General features: G+C 36.1%; 4 protein-coding genes and 1 non-coding gene across 9 annotated transcripts; 2 read left to right on the top strand and 3 right to left on the bottom strand.

The window, feature by feature from the left end:
- Positions 1–146: 146 nt before the first annotated feature.
- Positions 147–3,014, top strand: LOC107266901 (nuclear pore complex protein Nup50). Its single transcript, XM_015737912.2, has 5 exons — positions 147–302; positions 707–867; positions 936–1,789; positions 1,865–2,011; positions 2,084–3,014. Exons 2-5 carry the CDS (start codon positions 709–711, stop codon positions 2,388–2,390), a joined length of 1,467 nt encoding a protein of 488 aa, XP_015593398.1. The 5' UTR covers positions 147–302; positions 707–708; the 3' UTR covers positions 2,391–3,014.
- An 82-nt stretch (positions 3,015–3,096) lies between these two features.
- LOC107266900 (protein lin-9 homolog) lies at positions 3,097–7,192 on the bottom strand. 2 transcript variants are annotated; one of them, XM_015737911.2, is made up of 8 exons: positions 7,165–7,192; positions 6,658–7,051; positions 5,969–6,308; positions 5,584–5,889; positions 5,086–5,503; positions 4,660–5,003; positions 4,329–4,575; positions 4,053–4,244 (listed from the first exon to the last, which is right to left on the bottom strand). In XM_015737911.2, the coding sequence occupies exons 2-8, from the start codon at positions 6,662–6,664 to the stop codon at positions 4,053–4,055; spliced, it is 1,854 nt and encodes a 617-aa protein (XP_015593397.1). In that variant the 5' UTR covers positions 6,665–7,051; positions 7,165–7,192. The 2 variants fall into 2 exon arrangements, with proteins under 2 accessions (XP_015593394.1, XP_015593397.1); XM_015737908.1 differs by lacking the exon at positions 6,658–7,051 and having other exon boundaries at positions 3,097–4,244; positions 7,165–7,183.
- A 22-nt stretch (positions 7,193–7,214) lies between these two features.
- LOC107266555 lies at positions 7,215–11,302 on the top strand. 3 transcript variants are annotated; one of them, XR_003059457.1, is made up of 10 exons: positions 7,215–7,575; positions 7,647–7,882; positions 7,938–8,038; positions 8,094–8,252; positions 8,323–8,390; positions 8,462–8,644; positions 8,722–8,855; positions 8,916–9,020; positions 9,399–9,802; positions 9,891–10,054. XR_003059457.1 is itself a non-coding variant. In XM_015737172.2 (10 exons), exons 1-10 carry the CDS (start codon positions 7,385–7,387, stop codon positions 10,916–10,918), a joined length of 1,548 nt encoding a protein of 515 aa, XP_015592658.1. In that variant the 5' UTR covers positions 7,346–7,384; the 3' UTR covers positions 10,919–11,302. The 3 variants fall into 3 exon arrangements, 2 of the variants coding, with proteins under 2 accessions (XP_024939922.1, XP_015592658.1); XM_015737172.2 differs by lacking the exons at positions 9,399–9,802; positions 9,891–10,054 and adding exons at positions 10,453–10,620; positions 10,716–11,302 and having other exon boundaries at positions 7,346–7,575; XM_025084154.1 differs by having other exon boundaries at positions 9,399–10,054.
- Positions 9,052–9,158, bottom strand: LOC112494226. Its single transcript, XR_003059476.1, has one exon. It is a non-coding gene; the product is annotated as a U6 spliceosomal RNA (small nuclear RNA).
- On the bottom strand, positions 11,116–16,643 carry LOC107266828. 2 transcript variants are annotated; one of them, XM_015737726.2, is made up of 5 exons: positions 16,411–16,643; positions 12,028–12,145; positions 11,864–11,947; positions 11,591–11,785; positions 11,116–11,523 (listed from the first exon to the last, which is right to left on the bottom strand). In XM_015737726.2, exons 1-5 carry the CDS (start codon positions 16,417–16,419, stop codon positions 11,318–11,320), a joined length of 612 nt encoding a protein of 203 aa, XP_015593212.1. In that variant the 5' UTR covers positions 16,420–16,643; the 3' UTR covers positions 11,116–11,317. The 2 variants fall into 2 exon arrangements, with proteins under 2 accessions (XP_015593212.1, XP_024939923.1); XM_025084155.1 differs by having other exon boundaries at positions 11,879–11,947; positions 16,411–16,637.
- Positions 16,644–17,455: the final 812 nt, after the last annotated feature.

The following is a 17,455-nucleotide window of genomic DNA, read 5'->3' as shown; positions in this document are numbered from 1 at the left end:
TGTTTTTAGAGCAATTTAGGATGTATTTAGTCCAGCCGCATCGAGCGTCGAAAAATGACCAATTACAAAGTAACTTTTACGTCACGTGTTATAAAGTCACGTTTTGATTGGTTGCTTTAATGAGTTGAGGCGTTCAGTCTGAAGCAGCCTTAATTCCAGCGCATACTCCATTGACTCCAATAGTTTCCCCCGTGCAGCGCTGTACCGATTTTCATATACACTTGCAATAATCGCGATAATTTTTAAAGCGCATCGTGATAATATAAATATTCTCATTAAGGTCTACGTTTTAAACAGTCACGGTAAGAGAAGTTCTTGATACGCGTTTAGAATTAATATCATATATTGAAAATGAACACTTAGGCTTGTTTTTTTATTTGATAGTTAACCTGAACACAGTATTTTTTGTTTGTGCTTTGACGTGCTTCATTCCATATCTCTTCGAAACCTTCAGAGATAAAGTGTTTTATCCGGAATATTTATATAGTATTATACAAAGATCCACGAGAACATGTCTAGATAGAAATTTGCATGATAAACAATTAAGGTCTAACCTCTCATGACAGAATAATATTCTGTTTGATAAGGATCAGGATTAAAATATCCTTCAGCTAATATTACTAAAACTATATTGCGTGAAATATTCACTAAACGCACTTAATTGTATGTAATAAAGTATTTGTAAAAATACTATATGTTTATATAGCTATGGCTAGCAAGCGGTCAGCAACCAGTGAATTAAATCATGATAATTGGAATCATGAGGATGTACCAGAAGAAGCAGGCACATTTCTAAAGGCAGCTGATGATATACTTGAGAAGAGAGTTATAAAGGCAGCCAGAAGAAGAATACCAAATTCGGGTGATGTATGTTAACGAAGCGTCTTATATAATAAAGATTGCCGAGCATGAATTAACTCAGACTTTTTGCTCAGGGGGCTACAAAAAGTGCTTTTGGAGCATTCACAGGTTTCAAGACTGCATCAACAGCAAGTTCTTCGTCTCCATTTAGTTTTTTGGCTAATGTGAAATCCAGTACAACTACCAACCCAGTCACAAATTCTAATACCACAACTAATGCGAATACCCCAAATAATGGCGCTACAACGACTACTGAAAATGGGACACAAAAATTAAATACGGAATCTGCGCCAACTTTGTCTAAGACTTCAGTCCAATCAAGTACTGTGAGTGATACCAACAAAAAACAAGATGAAATATTTAAAAAGTCATCCGATTACTATGCTAAACTGAAAGGATTAAATGAAAGCGTTAGTCAATGGATTAAGACCCACGTGGACTCAAATCCATTTTGTATTTTGTCGCCAATATTTCGCGATTATGAGAAATACCTAAAAGAAATAGAAGCAAAACATGGCTCTGATGTAAGTAAGAATACTTTAAGTGCTCAAGGGAAGAAACAAGAATCATTTAACAACGATAACACAACAGCAAAGCAGACGAGTACGTCAACGCCAGAAAAAAAGTCTGAAACTTCAATTTTCGCAAATAGTAATACAATATCAGCATCCTCTAGCAGTGGCGAGTGGAAACCGGAAAAATCAATTTTTGGCAATATGAATAGTTCCAAGTTAATCTTTGGTAACGCAGAGCAAAAGTCGGAAGGCAAGAGTCTCTTTGGTAACGTTAGTACAGATAAAAATCCATTTTTTAACAAATCAGAGGAAAAAAAAGATGATAGTTCTACGAAATCCGACGCGAAACCAACTTTCAGTTTTGGACAAAGTTCCTCAGCTAGTACAGCTACAGCAGGATTCAGTTTTGGAAGGTAATTATTTTATAAAGCATGAAAAGATCAATAATTATCACGGATACTAAAATTAAGAATTGTTTATCTTCATAGCGCAAAACCATTTTCCTTTGCTGCACAAGTATCAAAACCACAAGACAGCGAAGAAAAACCTGAGAATGAGGATAAGGAAGAGGAGGATGAACCACCTAAGCCAGATTTTAAACCAGTCACTGAAGAAGGTGCTGTCTATGAACAACGGTGAATAACTTGTACATACTCTATCTAAATATTTACGAAATATTATTCTCCATCTATAAATTTCTTTTACAGATGCAAGGTTTTCGTGAAGAAAGAAAGCAGTTTCAGCGACCGCGGTGTAGGTACGTTATTCTTGAAACCTACACCAAGTGGCAAAACTCAATTAATAGTGCGCGCAGAAACATCACTTGGAAATTTACTGCTTAATACTTTACTAACTGCCAGTATTCCTATTCAACGTATGAACAAGAATACTGTGATGTTGGCGTGTCTGCCTATGCCGGATTCACAGCCACCACCCACGCCTATACTGTTGAGGGTTAAAACAGAAGAAGACGCAGATCTCCTGCTGGAAACATTGAACAAGCACAAGAAATAAATAATTGAGAAAAAGGAAAACATGAATAAGGAAACAAAAGTCATATAACTATACAGAATCGATATAAACAAAAATTCCATCAAGACAGAGTTATAACGTCTTAGAATGGGAAGAAACGAATTACAAGAACCAATGAATTAAAACTGAAATAATAGACATTCAAATAATTGACTTGTAAAACCCTAACTGGTTTAAAGGATGCCGCTATCCATTTAGATGATTGTTGTATGTAGTGTTTTGCAACTTTAAGTTTTAAGAAAAACAATAGAAATTGTTCATTTACAGAGTGCTCCGTATCTTACGGAGGTATCACGTAATATGGAGCCCTGTAATATATCATGAATGGCTGATCGTTACTACTAATTGTTTACCGTAGAACAATCGTCATTGACCAGATAAAAATGTGGCGCCTCTTTCCTCCTTGACAGCAATGGGTGCCCTTTGTAAATTTTAAGTTCGTTGTGATACGTCGGGTTTTTTTTAGAAGCTCGAAGAACTTTTATTATTCACTTATTGCAAAGAGACGTATCGAGGTAAAATTGAGGAAAAGGAAAAAAAGAAAAATAATATAGGCTACTTGTATATAAACAAAGAAGCTACAATAAAGAACACTGTACGTGAATACGATAGAGCTGTAAGACTACTGATTACACGTGAAGTAATTTTTTGCGGAAGGCAAGAAAGGTGCCTAAGCCTTCTCCCTCTGTTCATTTCTTACACACAGCAATATATTTGTTATGACATTCACGTCAATGTCTAAACTTCAATAAAATATTAAACTTTGAATTATACAGTAGGAATATACAATAGTAATGAAATATCTTTTATCTGCCTAATATATCCTATGTCGAAATCTCAACTTACTATTCATGTTACAAAATTCTCACAGTTCACTGCTTGCACCCATTCCTCTTATTCTTCAAAAATTCGATTCAACTGTTATAATTCAATTATGCTCATTCAACGGCATTCTAATCAATAAACACACTAACCGGCACAAACGCAATCATGTCGTGCGACTAGTTTATATTAGAATTTTTGCCTGCATCTAGGCTTCATTCATGCACATATTTTTCAAATAAACTTTTAAGTTTATCGTTACTTCGACGTTAATCAACTAGAGGATTAGTACGTCATGTTGCATTTCATGCACCGAACACGTCACTCGTGAGTTTCGTTACGAATAAAGATAGCAAAATACCACGGAGGAATGATTCGCGTGGGAGAGAAAATTCTATTAATATTATTGTTTGCCTCGATTCTACCGCAGTCATAAAAATAATCCGCGAATAATTAACGAATCATTGACGAGATTTCGTTATATGTACAAGTGATCATAATAAATCACGGCAATTGAATTACGGTTACGTTCCAAAATTGACTACCAATACACAGTAAGCATCATGTCCATATTTATTTGTATGCATTTGTAAATAGACAATCACACTCCTAACATTGGTAATCAATTTTAGAATGTACCCTATAGGCTTATACGAATGAGCCTTATGAACGACGAGTATAATAATATACATATATATCTCTATACAGGCGAACGAGCATTAAAAAATTTGTTTCTCATATTAGAAAAACAAAAAATCAATGTCGTTCTTAAAGTTCTTGTTAACGATGAAGATCTGCAGATTTATCACCAATGCATCATCGCTAAGCCTTTTGTGCCATAAATGGTGTCAGTGCTCCAATCTGTCCAAGACCCAATTGAATATGTTGCATATGAATTTCCACGCAGTTTTGAAAAACTTGCTGATTCTGTGGACTTAATTTTGACCTTATTTGTTCCATGGTTCCTTGTAACACCTTTAGTTCGTAGGCATTTTTGTCAGAATCGGAAAGACTCTGCAACGGAAGATTTTTTATTATTCAATAAGAAATGAAGAATTGAGATGAAAGATACGTATCAAAGTTTAGAATGTTCCTTACCTTTACTTGTAACATAAGAGCAGTGAGATCTGTAACAAGTTGATTCATTTTCCCAGGACCTTTATCATTTACCATATTATTTCGAGCTACCATGTCAGCAGCTTCCTGACGACACTTCTCACGAAGATGAGATGGGACTAGCATAGCTGCCACACTCGATTCTGGCGCCATTTCGTGGCAGAGTTCCTGAACGTCATCGAGGAAGTCTTGAAGTGCTACGTTCATTTTATCTAACTCTACTACAGTCCTGGAAGAAAGACAATAAATTGCATACTGAAATTTTTATCGATATAAAAAATAAGTTATTGTGGGTATAGTATGAAATATTTACCCCGCGTATTTCATTTCAAAATCTGGCGGCAGTGGTTCACCAAAGGACCGTATCTTTTCTGCTTCACTATTCATCTCTTTGAGTTTCTTAATTTTTATTTTTTTAGCTGCCAACATTTTATTCACTTTGACCATAAACTCCAGAAGCTTCAGAGGGTAGCCGTTCATCGTTCCACCGATGTGCGATTTTTTCGGTAACGATGCATTTGATATCAAAGGATCATTATTTAATCGGGGTGACATTAATTTTAATGCATATGGTGGCGAAGGCACATATTGCACGTGGCGTGGTCGGAATTTTTGAGCGAATGACGCCACACTAATAGTTTCTGGTGGTTCGTTAGACTGTAAACAGACGTAATAGCACGTTAGATTTTCTGTCTATTAAAAAAAGTAATACATTTTAGATAGATGCATTCACACTTACCAATACTTCATAATCGGGAACACTGTGCGTCCCGAGGCCTGCCCGCTCGAATGTGATTCTGTATGTATTATTGCTTGTGTCCACGGCATCTATGCTACCCGTAAAAAGTCCGTCCTGCGGTTTTCTGAGTCTGGCGGTAACCTTCGTTCCAATGACAAGCTGAAGAGGAATCTCGGCTGGCAAATCTTTAAAACTACTTATATCTGCCGTTTTTCTTTGCTGAAGCATACGTATCTTTTGTCTTTTTCTCTCTAGTTCTCGCCTCTCTTCTTCAAAAAAAGATTGCGAGCATCGTCTTGGTTTTCCCATCATTCTTCGTATTTTACACCACTCCACTCGTGTCAATTTACGCGTTTTTAATTGAGGAAACGATTCTTTAAGACAGATCATAAAATCATTATCCCCATCAAACAACGTCCTGTTAGGAAAATTATAGTATGTCATGAAAGTCGTAAGCAATTCATTATCTATATGTAAATGAATATGATTAATACATACTTGTCAATGTTACTATAAAACCACTCATAACACACCCATTTGTGCGCTTTGGGCAGTTTTAGTAAATTTCTCAGTCTCATGCCAATTTTTTGACCAATCTTGCGATCTGGTGATGATGGTTGTGATGGTTTTTCTGGTTCTTTTTCCTCTTTGATTGGGGTAGTTATGGGGGTAACCGGTTGAGACATCGTCCCACTACTCTTTTTTGTTTCATGTATTAGCTTGTTTTGTTTCTTGACAGGTGATGGTTTAGGAACCTTCTTGGGTGACTGTTTTATGTCAGGATTTAAAGGATCCTTTTTTATTCTTTAAAAAAAAATGTAACAAAAGTTTAATTAAATACGTGTGAGATGCTTTCTATATGTACAGTGAAACAATGACTTACCTGTGGTGAGGATGATTGACTAATATATCATCATAAAATAATTTATTCTTTTTTCTAATCCTAGCGGGCATTCCTCTGCGATTCAAAACTTGTACTGGTTGTTTGGGAGGATTTGGCTTAGGTGGTGGTTGTGCACCAACTCTTTGAAGACCCAAAGCTGCTGGCCCTAATTCAGGCATGGGCTCTGAGTCTTCGGTATCCATATGAGAATCCATTGAGTTGTTAGAAATATGATGATCATCTACGTCCATCCCATCATCGTCCAGAACTTCTACCTTGATTTCATCGAGAGACGGATAGCCTCCATTCTTGATAGACAATAATGTCTCTGCTGACTCATCTGAAAATTATTAATTCAGTTCATTTCACCATTCTACAAGTAACTTTCACTAACTGTCATCACATAAAATGTAAATAAATCCTTTAAATTTTCTTGTCAACTTCTAATACGGTACACTAACTGCTCCAAAATTTATAGCAAAATAATAAAGATTTAAATTTCATGTTAATGTCATAAATATTCCTAAAGCGGCAGTGTCGCATTTCTTTTATAATAACATTCAAATTGAAAATAATTTGAATGACCAAAATATTGACTCAACGTTGATTTTCCTATTTTTTCAATGAACAATACTCTTAAATTCCGTTGCGCGCCATATTTAGAATAAGAACAATACTTCAAAACGTACAATCCATTATGAAATAATCCAAAGCCGTGGCGGTAGGTTTACACTTCGAATGTCGTGAAATTATGAAGCACCGACGAGGAATTCGTACGTGTCCGACTTCCCACTTCTGAATTCCAACATAACCAAACTAGGACGAACTTGTATAAACAGGAGGAACGCGTAACGCGTTATCGCGATAGTAAAGATAGTAAGAAACGTAATAATTCACAATTGTAACCCAACAACTAAATCCATCCGGTTAACGCGGCCCTCCGAAAAATCGTAAATTGTTTCACGAAAGACTCGCCGTCCCGCTTGAATTGTGCATTGGTCATTTTTGAAATTTTAAACCCATCCCGTCCGTGGTTCATTCAAACGGTAACCGCCATTTTCTCTTCCGGCAAAAACCGATTTCCTATACATAAAAAGAAACACAACGGTGCTATGTATATGATTCTTAAGCTGATTTACTGTTTTATGCAGTTTAATAGACTTAATTCGAGCAAGAATTACGTGAATTTCACTCACTTTCAATCGCGTCCGCCATGTTGATATTGACTGTTGCATCATGGGTACGTGTTTCCGCCAAACCCCTCCCTTACTTCGTCCGCCGTGTTCGGTCCATTTCCGTCCGTTCCGGAAGTCTTAAAAACCCCGGAAATATTCAAAAGTTTGAATCGAGCGACACGATTAACGAGGCATTCCACTGTCTTATCTCTAAGCTTTGATAAGGCGCAAATTCGGAGCTATGGTAAATTTGAGTTATTTTCGTTTGATACTATACGCCAACGTTTGTTTGATGTTAGCATTGGACATTAGACCAGAAATTTATAAATACTGTAGAGATAAGAATAGGCTAATCACTTCAAAAGAAAATGATGAGTATCTTCTCGTAGAAGCCGAGGTTAACACAACTATTTTACTTGAATGTCATTTTTGGTAAATATTGTTAACTCGTTCATATTATGTATTCACCTAAAATATTACTTTCAAACGGATTCTATATTTAGCGGGTATAGTGATGACAATCAACCAAAAATTTGGCACTTACAAGATCTTTACCAATCACAATCCGTAAAGGAAGTTGATCTTGGGATGGATAATAATATGTCTTATAATAGAATTCATGTAACGCTTGAATATTCATTAGTAATCAAGAGTTTTCAGATGTCGGACAAAGGCATTTACAGATGTCATGGACAAGTGGGTCAAGAGGAGGAATATAAATTTAATTACAGACTCGAACGTAACAATTTTAACGAAAATAACTTAATCTTTTTTTTAAAATACCCTATTTTCAGCGGTATTCAAACAAAAAGATATATCCGTGGAAAAAGGAAATATAACGGAGTGGGAAAAATATCATGAAGTCAACATGGCTCCTGTGACCATGCGTTTTTCTGTAAATGATAATATATTTTGCAAAATATCGCAAACTAAAGATTTTATCTCAACAGATATCAACCATGTCAGATCTGGTTGAGATTCGTGAAGCAGGGATCATTTTGGAAGTAGTTTCCGAATGGGGCCTATGGAGTCGCTGCGAGCGTTGCATTCGGAAAATAGGCTTTAAAACGAGTCGCGGTTATTGTAGAATAAAACGCCATATAGATGATGTAATAGAAGGAAAACACTTAACAAATTTTAAAACGATTTAAGCAAAATTACATGGAACGTCATTTTCAGGCACTCATGAAGGATCGAACATCATCTGTAGCGAAATTATTCCTAAAATCGCCTGCGCTACCTTGCAGGTAGACTTTTTAAACTGTCAAGTGTATAAAATGGCGAATAGCCATAACATATTGGCCATAAAATATTGCAGATCAATACTGTTGATGGAACAGTTTCCAGGTATAAGTAGAGCAACAAGGTATTTGCCTGAATTCATCCTAGAAGAAAAGTGTAAAAATTGCATTAAAGTAAAGAAAAAGAAGAAGAGCAGATTTAAATACAAAAAGCGATATGTTCTTGCCGAAGGAGCTCATTTGGCCATAACCTGTCCCGAGTAACAACAGTTGCATTTCGTCAACTCATATCAATTGGCATCTTTTATTTATCAATAATAACCTAGTATTATGTTAGGTCGAATTTGGAAACGTTAGTTGTGTGGAGAAAGGACGCATTACTATTAAAAAAAGGCATGGGTCAATCATTTCGCAAGAAAGATCCAGATCCTCGAGTTCTCGTAGACACTTTTGCGACTCTCTATTTAGTTGGTATGACGAACAAAGGTATCGAAAAAAAATAATACAAACTAATATCTTTTCATTCATCAGGAGTCTCACATGCTGAAGAAGGCAATTATACTTGTTACGTAGATAATGTGAATATGATGCAAGTAAAAGTAATAGTCGTGTCCAAATCAAGACTATTGACTCAAGGTAAAGCATAATTTGTATATCGTATTTGTCAAAAAATGTGGAACGCTTCACGATTTTGCGTGTCATCCTTGCGCAGGGGCCATGCTAATCTTCTCTGTATCGTTCCAATTTTAGTATATGTACTGCCGAAGCAAGTACACTTGGTGTTGTTTAGATCAGACTTATATACTAACAATAGGGTACTCCGAGCACTAGCGAGAAACTGACTATCGTGGCGGCGCCACGTAGCGGCAATTGTATGAAACAGTATAAACCGAACTTAACAGTTGGCGCTAGTGAAGCGTTACCAACTCACCGCGCTGTTATAACACGGTTGCCAATATATTTCTATATACATAACATAACATCAGTTTAAATACAAATTCCTTTGATTTACAGCATTTCTACGACACATGGGTTACCTAGGATTTATATTTCTACTAAGTTCATTTTGCTACTGCGCTGGACTGGTTATAGTTTGTAGGAACAAAGATAAATTTAAAGTTAAAGACTTCGAGGAAATAGAGGCCAAAAGAAAGAATTTACCAAAATTTTAGGATAGTAACTAATTCTCGAAATAAAATAATTTTAAGTATTGTCACATCAATTACCTTTATAAACTGTAATTCTCATTATCACTCTAGTTCTTCTTTAATTCAATTATGTATTTAATAAGAAACCGTCTGCATCGGCATTAAAATCTGTACGAATCAGTACTACCATGAATGCTTTCTCTATGACCCAATTATAAGAATCGACATTCGAATCGAGTTCCAGTCACTCGCCGTACGACTTCAACGAAGGTATACAAAATTCTTGTGGTCAATTGTAAAAATTTTGAAGGAGCACAATCATTATCGGCCGTATGGATTCCAAATAATTTTTCCCCAGTACGTGAAGGCCTTAACACACAGTGCAAAGTGAAAGGAATCGAGTCGCGTCCGGTTCCTGCGTTTTACACCGATTGTGGAGCGCTTCAAAATAGCTGAGCACTGATCGACGTTTTGATTATCGTGTTGGTGTCGACTTGTGATCACAATCTTAAGAAGAAACGATGGCTTCCAGAAATATTCTCGTGTGTCTCATACTCCTTGGCATTGGACTCGTTCCTCACATGGCCAACGGTAAGTTCACCAAAATGGCGAACACCTCACTTTCACTCCTATCCAGGTACATACCTTTGACGTATTGTTAGAATCTACGGAGAGACGTGTATAAAGTTCATAAATTTCTTGATGAAAAGCCATAAACCGTGAATGACGTAACGTGAGAATATTTTTGCTGTTACAATATCCGTTTCTCAAAAAAAAAAAAAAAAAAATCAGCTTCTATAGTATTTCAAGTACATGGATATTTGCTATGTCACAAGTTGGAAAGTGTGATTAATCATCAGGAATATTCAACGAAGTCAATTATTGATACGTTAAATTAAATCTCCACAATTTTTTAACAGGTTTATTAAAAAGATGCAGCCGCTGCAGATCGAGAGGAGAACGTGGTACCTGTAAGGATCCATTCCCATCAAATATGACAGAAGCTGAAAAATTAAGAGGAGTGGAAATAATACCTTGTGCGTCTGGCTGGTGTGGAAAAATCATTGAAACCGAAGGTTTAAACAATGGTAAGTAAAAAGACATATAATGAAAAAGTAATATCCAAGCAAAACTATTATAAACAATTAGTCTATTAACAATTATTGACATTTGCTTTTCTCAGAGTATGGAGTTGCCACAGAGAGACACTGCCTTCAAAGAGGGCCGGACGATGGCGAAGAAAGATGTGCATACACTACGCGAAATTATAAGAAAGTATACATATGTTTTTGCATGGGAGATGTATGCAATGGATCTACTGCGATTACATTTTCCAGTACATTGATATTCACTTGCCTAGCAATTCTGAGAGGCTGGCTAATTTAAACGCATTTACTTAAAATTAAACCATCTGTTTAATAGTCGTATCTAAAAGGTATACTCGCGTGATATTTCACGCACCAAGATTCAAGCCAGAGACTATACATCTTCTGTATCGTCCAGTAAACTAGTCGTGTAACACGCGTGGACTGTACCACGTAGACTGCCAAACTAAATAAATAAATTTAAAAAAAAAGTATCAGTCTAGAAGTATTAGTTGATTTATTCGAGGAGAACGTAGGGACGTCTACATAATTTATAATTATTGATTTGAAAGAAAAATGTATAAAAAACTAGATGACCGTGTTCTGGTGTATTACACTGTATTCACTTTTAGGACAACCTGTTAACGTTAAAGGATTTGGAATAAATAATTATTATTAAAAATTATTTTCCAGTACTACGCTATTGAACACTTCTGTAAAACGGCGAATCAGGCCTGAGACTACTCAGAATGTGGCCTTGAAGGCCATTCCGTATGCGTTCTTCCTGATTTCTAAGCAAAGCCCTCACGTGTGGATAATTGTCCCAGAAAAGTTCGCCACGTCCATAAATCAATTTCACAGCTAACGCTGCTTCTTCGCCAGTCAGAAGAAACGGATCAGGATGTTCTGGAAACAAAAGCGTCATTATATATCCTTTAACATTGACAATGATTTCAAGAAAATATTCAAATACCAAGTCCGTTTGAGAAATCCGGAGTCATATGTCCAGCTGCATCCTGTGAACTGTAACCCAGATCGTTCGTATCTACCGGAGGAATGAAAACACCAATCGGCCATAAGGATTCGGCATTTTCAGGCTTTATTACGCGACCACGTAAAATCCTACCAGTACGTCTACCAGTGTATTCGGTCTGCTCGAGATTTTTTGCTACGAATCAACGAAACAAAAAATTAGTGCTAATATCCTCACGTGTACCTAATAACTTTTTTTTTCACTAATTCATACATAGTAATACTGTACCATGTTGGTCTTTACTCAGATTCCTTCGTCCCACAGAGAGATACGATTTTTGCGCTATGGTATTTCCATCTGTAAAATTTCATAAAGCAAAAGTCAAGATAGATCGGAATCTCCCCAAGTAAATTACAAATTAAAAAATATATCTTTACCATGAGTCGTCAATCCGTGCTCGTAAGTATGTGGAGGCGAAACAAATTTAACATGAACGCTAGCAAGTGGAGCAGCCCTTATCGTTGCTATGGATAAGAGGACTCCTAAGGCACGTAACTGAAAGACGCGATCAAAGTATAAAAACTAAAGATTAATCAAAGTCATTAATTAATAGAAAATCAATAAAATCACTATTAAGTTATAAAGCACTGGTTACATATAATAATTTTCAAATTACAAAGAAAAACAAAGATAAGTAGTAACTATAATGAAATTTCATCATTACACAATCTACGTTGCAACTATAAAATCTGGAGCTATTAAACCAACATATTCTCATTGATCGTTCACGTTAAGATTCGTATTCGTACGTATGAATGAAAAAAAAAATACTAAATGCATCATCTAAGGATTTTGTTCACGTTAACAGCAAACAGGTCAGTAAAATCCAACTGATACCCGGAAATAGTATACGCAATGAAATAATAAGGCACGATATATGAATAAGATATGCAAATAAAAGTTATTAAAATTTAAAGACTTTACCAGTAACAGTGTACGAGTCGAATGACTGAAACCAGTTCAGTCGGAATTCAGCGAGAGAATTGGCTCTATTATTCAAATCAATAAAATTAGCATAGTCCTTGCACCGATTTCAGAAACTAGCCTATTGCCAGACTCCGTATCCTTATTCTATACTATATTGTTACTCCTCGCAGAGGAACGTTTCATAGATACCCACATTCAAAAAGGGGACCTCGTGGATAATGTCAATCAATGTCCACGAAAAAGGCCAATTATTCCTGACACACTAATGATGCAATCCAGTCAAAACATTGGCTATTAGTCAAAGTGGTATTTCTCGTACTTTCTCATAGAATAGCTATACACCGTCTATATATGTATACATATATGTATATACTATGTAGCGTGGTACGTATATATTCTCTGAATCGCATCTGAGAATAATTTCTCTACGTTGGCTATGGACCATTCGTATAATCCAGTTTTAATGGAATAATGACCTTGCCACTAATTCATACTGTTCTAAGATAACTCTGACGTATATATGTAGATATATATAGTGAATAGCACCCACGATGGTCCTTCAGATCAGAAGCTCGTTAATTAAGATAGGATTGTTGGCGATTGGAGCGAACTTACGATTACGCTATCGTCTATTGTGCTATCACGTAATCCGATGACACGAACAATACTTACGAGATGATAATAATCGAATAACAATACGATCTCTATATTGATCGAGTATTCCTATCCTCGTTTACGCAGCTAAAATTGTATAATAGATACGTGCTTAAGGCGTCGACACCTGTTGAAATTAAGACAATGGCGTCCGAGCGAGATGAAAGAGAAAAAAAGTATGTGCCAGAGATATAGAATATAGAGAGAGATTATTTAAAGAGTACATGAGAAATAGAGAGAATGCGAGTAAGAGAAATTCAAACTGGCAATGCTTATTAGTATCGTATTTACGGCCGATAAGATCTATGTGAAATTCCTGCTGGATTGGGTAATCAAACTCAAAAATGCACGACAGCATTACACCAAGGGTCTTTGTAGTTCGAATCCAAGTGAGAATCTTCGTGTCTACGTTAATACTTTATTTCACAGCTCATTGTATACCGGTAATGTCTTCAAGGCGTGAAACACGCAGACTCGTGGAAATCCAGCATAAGTAAAATCAGAGCATCGCTTCTGATCTGTATACGTGTAACGAGGGATCGTAGACAAGAGTCGGATTCTATGGTCGACCATGTTGCACCAGCAGGCTGGATGAATTTATTGAAGCTGGAAGTGAAGCAAGAATCACGGGACTTAGCCTTTATAAACCGCAGAAGAGTCATGTGACTGTGTCTTGCACGATACACAGCATCCATATGTTGGTGCGCCTGTATAATGGATATATAAAAAAGTGACTTTCATCAGAGCTCCATAATATTTCCCAGGTAGAACGGTGATAATAAAATTTTGAAAAGTTTTTAAAAAATAATTAATTTAGTTTACGTCATGAACAGCTATGTAGCATGGGAATGTTTTTGGTTATTTTGAGAAAATTCGTAATTACCTTTGATAACGTTCGTTTAATATGGCCTGGTATTAATCAACGTTCTTATATGTATACGTACATCAGTGCTCAAACATTAAATGAGTGAGCGAGCGAGCGAACAGTGGCTCACTGGAGTGCTCATGGACTATGTATGTATGTATTATGTATATGTATGTATACTATGTACATGTATATACTATATGTATGTATATACTATATATATGTATGTATATTATGTATATGTATATACTATGTATGTATTATGTCGAGTGATTTCGCCACAGGAGTGCGAGATTGTGCCTACACGATTTCCAGACTGAGGTGGATTCATTGTATCCATTTGGTTCGAGTCGATGGACGATGCACTTTTGCAGACTTGGGCTCGACTTACCAATTACCGGCTATGGATGGCAAAGCGCCATAGTGCATCTCAGGCTCTTCATTACCGTTATTATCGTATATCTTCAGGATAGGTGGAGCCGTGTGAAACGCGTACTGATTATTATATAACGCAAGGCAGATATACGACTTTGTATCGATGAGTACGGTTGCGCAATTTTTTAATAAAAATTAATCGATTATTTAATAATTTTTTTACGAGCTACGTCCTTAATGGAGGTGGTTGAGAAGCACCTCCTTAGTACTGCTACTACGGCTGTTGGTGCCACAGTGACTCAATATCGAGTTCAAGGGTTAAGCTCGATTTCTCTCCTGGCATTCCTATGACTTTATACAGACAACAATGCAGCTGCATAATTAGTCTGGGGAGGATTCGGACTTCTTGTACAGTGGAAGATTTGGATCTTTAGCAAGGTTCATTTTCTTACGACTGCACCGTTAGTGCTGCAATTGACCTTTAACGTGATAAATGACCTTAACGTTGAAAAATGGGTCGGGCGTATTCAATTTTTTTTTAATACAATTTGCGTTTATGTCAATTTTTGTTTTTTATTTTTATAAAACGGAATCCTGTTCTTACGTAGCAATTATTATGTGACACTAACCATCTAAGTCTTTTCAACCCAAGGATACAGCGATTAAATAATTATCTTGTAATGTTTTTAGTTTCGATTAGTACACGTTACTCAACTCGCTCGAGGAACTCCTGACGTTCCCGCCTTGCTTAGGAACGACCATAAATCGATCTTAATTCCTTCTCCAGATATCCAACATGTTTTGGACGGCGTTACGATGGCTCTTACTATATGTGTGAAATTCACTACAAAGTAACCGCGCACTTAAGTATGGGAACGGAGAATCATCAGGGAGCCGCTGTTATAAATCTTGGCGAAGCGTATCGGCTGCTGTTAATTAACGGTCTTGGGACGTTTAATTGGACCTCTTGGATTTCGCTGGAGACGCGCCTGATTTTTACGATAGTAGGTACAGCGAAAACATAAAGGATATTGCAATTCGAATTTCATCAAAATTTACGCCTCGGACTAATTTCAGCAAGCGGATATTACGAGAATAAAAAATCAGGCGTTCTCAACTCTTGCAAATTTTTAGAGAAAAATTCTTTGCAAAGCACAAAACGAACAATGGACTGCGCGTGCATGCATGCGTCACGCATTTCGAATGCACCAGGATATTCGCAGAAACCTTTCGCCTGACGTTCACCACGCTACGGTAATCTATTGCGAATCGTTTATTATTTTGACAAAAAATTTGAATAATAAAAAAAATTCATAAAATTTGCACAATCTTATTTAACTATGGATGAGAGTGTCGCAAGAGGGTGAAAGTCAAATTTGAAAATACTTGAAATTCCATTTACGTCCCTTTACATTAGAATAATATGGACTTCGTCTAACCAGTTCACCATCAATATCAGTTCGCTATCGTATTATCCAACTAGTCATATCCAGTAATTACGTCATAGGAATATGCAATAGCCTACATAATTTTTGCATATAAATATATTACCGGTTATAGGCGCTACGAATGATATGAAATATAATTCAAGAATATAATAAATCGTCCATAAGTGCAATCCTATGTATCAGGGGCCATCTTCTAATGGTTTACGATGTATAAAAAGTCCCTTGAATATATTAACCGATATCGCACTCTGACTATATCTATATACGAATACACGTCTATATGTAATACTGTATATAGACGTCTCGACAGTGCAATTACATATACGACCAGGAACTGCAATTCAATTTCCAATACAAAGGCAATTCAATAATAAATTGATTTATTATGATTAATATTAAAAAATTATTCGAATGATAGATTTAATCAACTCATAGAATATTCATAGACTATTTTTCTATTCCTCTTCGATCTATTTTATTTTTTTACTCACCATCAACATGCCTGCTACTATATTCCGTTTTAATTAGACACTATACGATCCTAACCCCACTTGCGAGGATCACTTGAATTATTCGAAATTCTGTTATACCTGTGTACTTTGCTTTTAAAAAAGTTTTTAAAAAATTCGAGTAATGTACGAAGTGTCGCGTACTCGAGCAGAAACTGATCCAGTTCAGACTTCTTGGGAGAATGTCATGATGCATAGGACCCAAGATCTCCCTTCTTCGTGTGAACAGTAAACCCCACCTGACTGCTGACTAGTCTAGAAGGACTAAGGACGATAGCGAGGACGTTTCACAGAAAGTACTTTCATTTTGTGTGTCTCATACATATACCATTGAAATATATAGATTAGCCCTATATGTTCCACCAGATTGGTCCGAAAGTCGATATTGACTAATTAAATTATATTTTGTTTACGTGCGTATTTATTTTGATTATTCATTGAAAAATTAAAATACTGGTCCAACGGTGAAAATAGTTTTGGAGATTCGACATATTCTACAAGCTGGTGAAAGAGGCGTGATTAATTATCTGTTATGTGTTTTTGAATGAATTTATGGATGCTGGGATGCTACCACATCATCAATTCAAATTGTTCGTATTACGTAGAGAATTTATCTTACAAGCACATTACTGGTACTGTGATAATCATTGCCCAAAATATACAGAACATGTGTATATATATATATATACCCTAGACACGTTATCTTATAAGAAACATCAGACAATCACAGCGTTAGGTTCAATGGAATTCACCAACCAAGCTATTGCTACGGTATCAGGTCTCTTGAACCGGAGATTAGAACCCTGGACTTTTGATCCCGCGAATAAATGATCTTTTATACGAGTGAGATCATATTTTTATAAAATTTTATGTTTCCTGGGACATTGATAATTTTAATTAGATTGAAACTAGCGTCCATATTATTATTGATCTCGATGATATTTATGAGAAAAAAAATATCACAAAAATTGTGTAATAATTTGATGGGCCACGCCACGATGCTGTGTTTGCCCACGCCAGTATATTA

Source organism: Cephus cinctus, unplaced genomic scaffold (assembly GCF_000341935.2).
Source record: "Cephus cinctus unplaced genomic scaffold, Ccin1 Ccin1_scaffold0330, whole genome shotgun sequence".
NCBI lineage: Eukaryota > Metazoa > Arthropoda > Insecta > Hymenoptera > Cephidae > Cephus > Cephus cinctus.
Note: the sequence above shows the minus strand (reverse complement) of the source record. Positions and strands in the feature narration are given on the sequence as shown.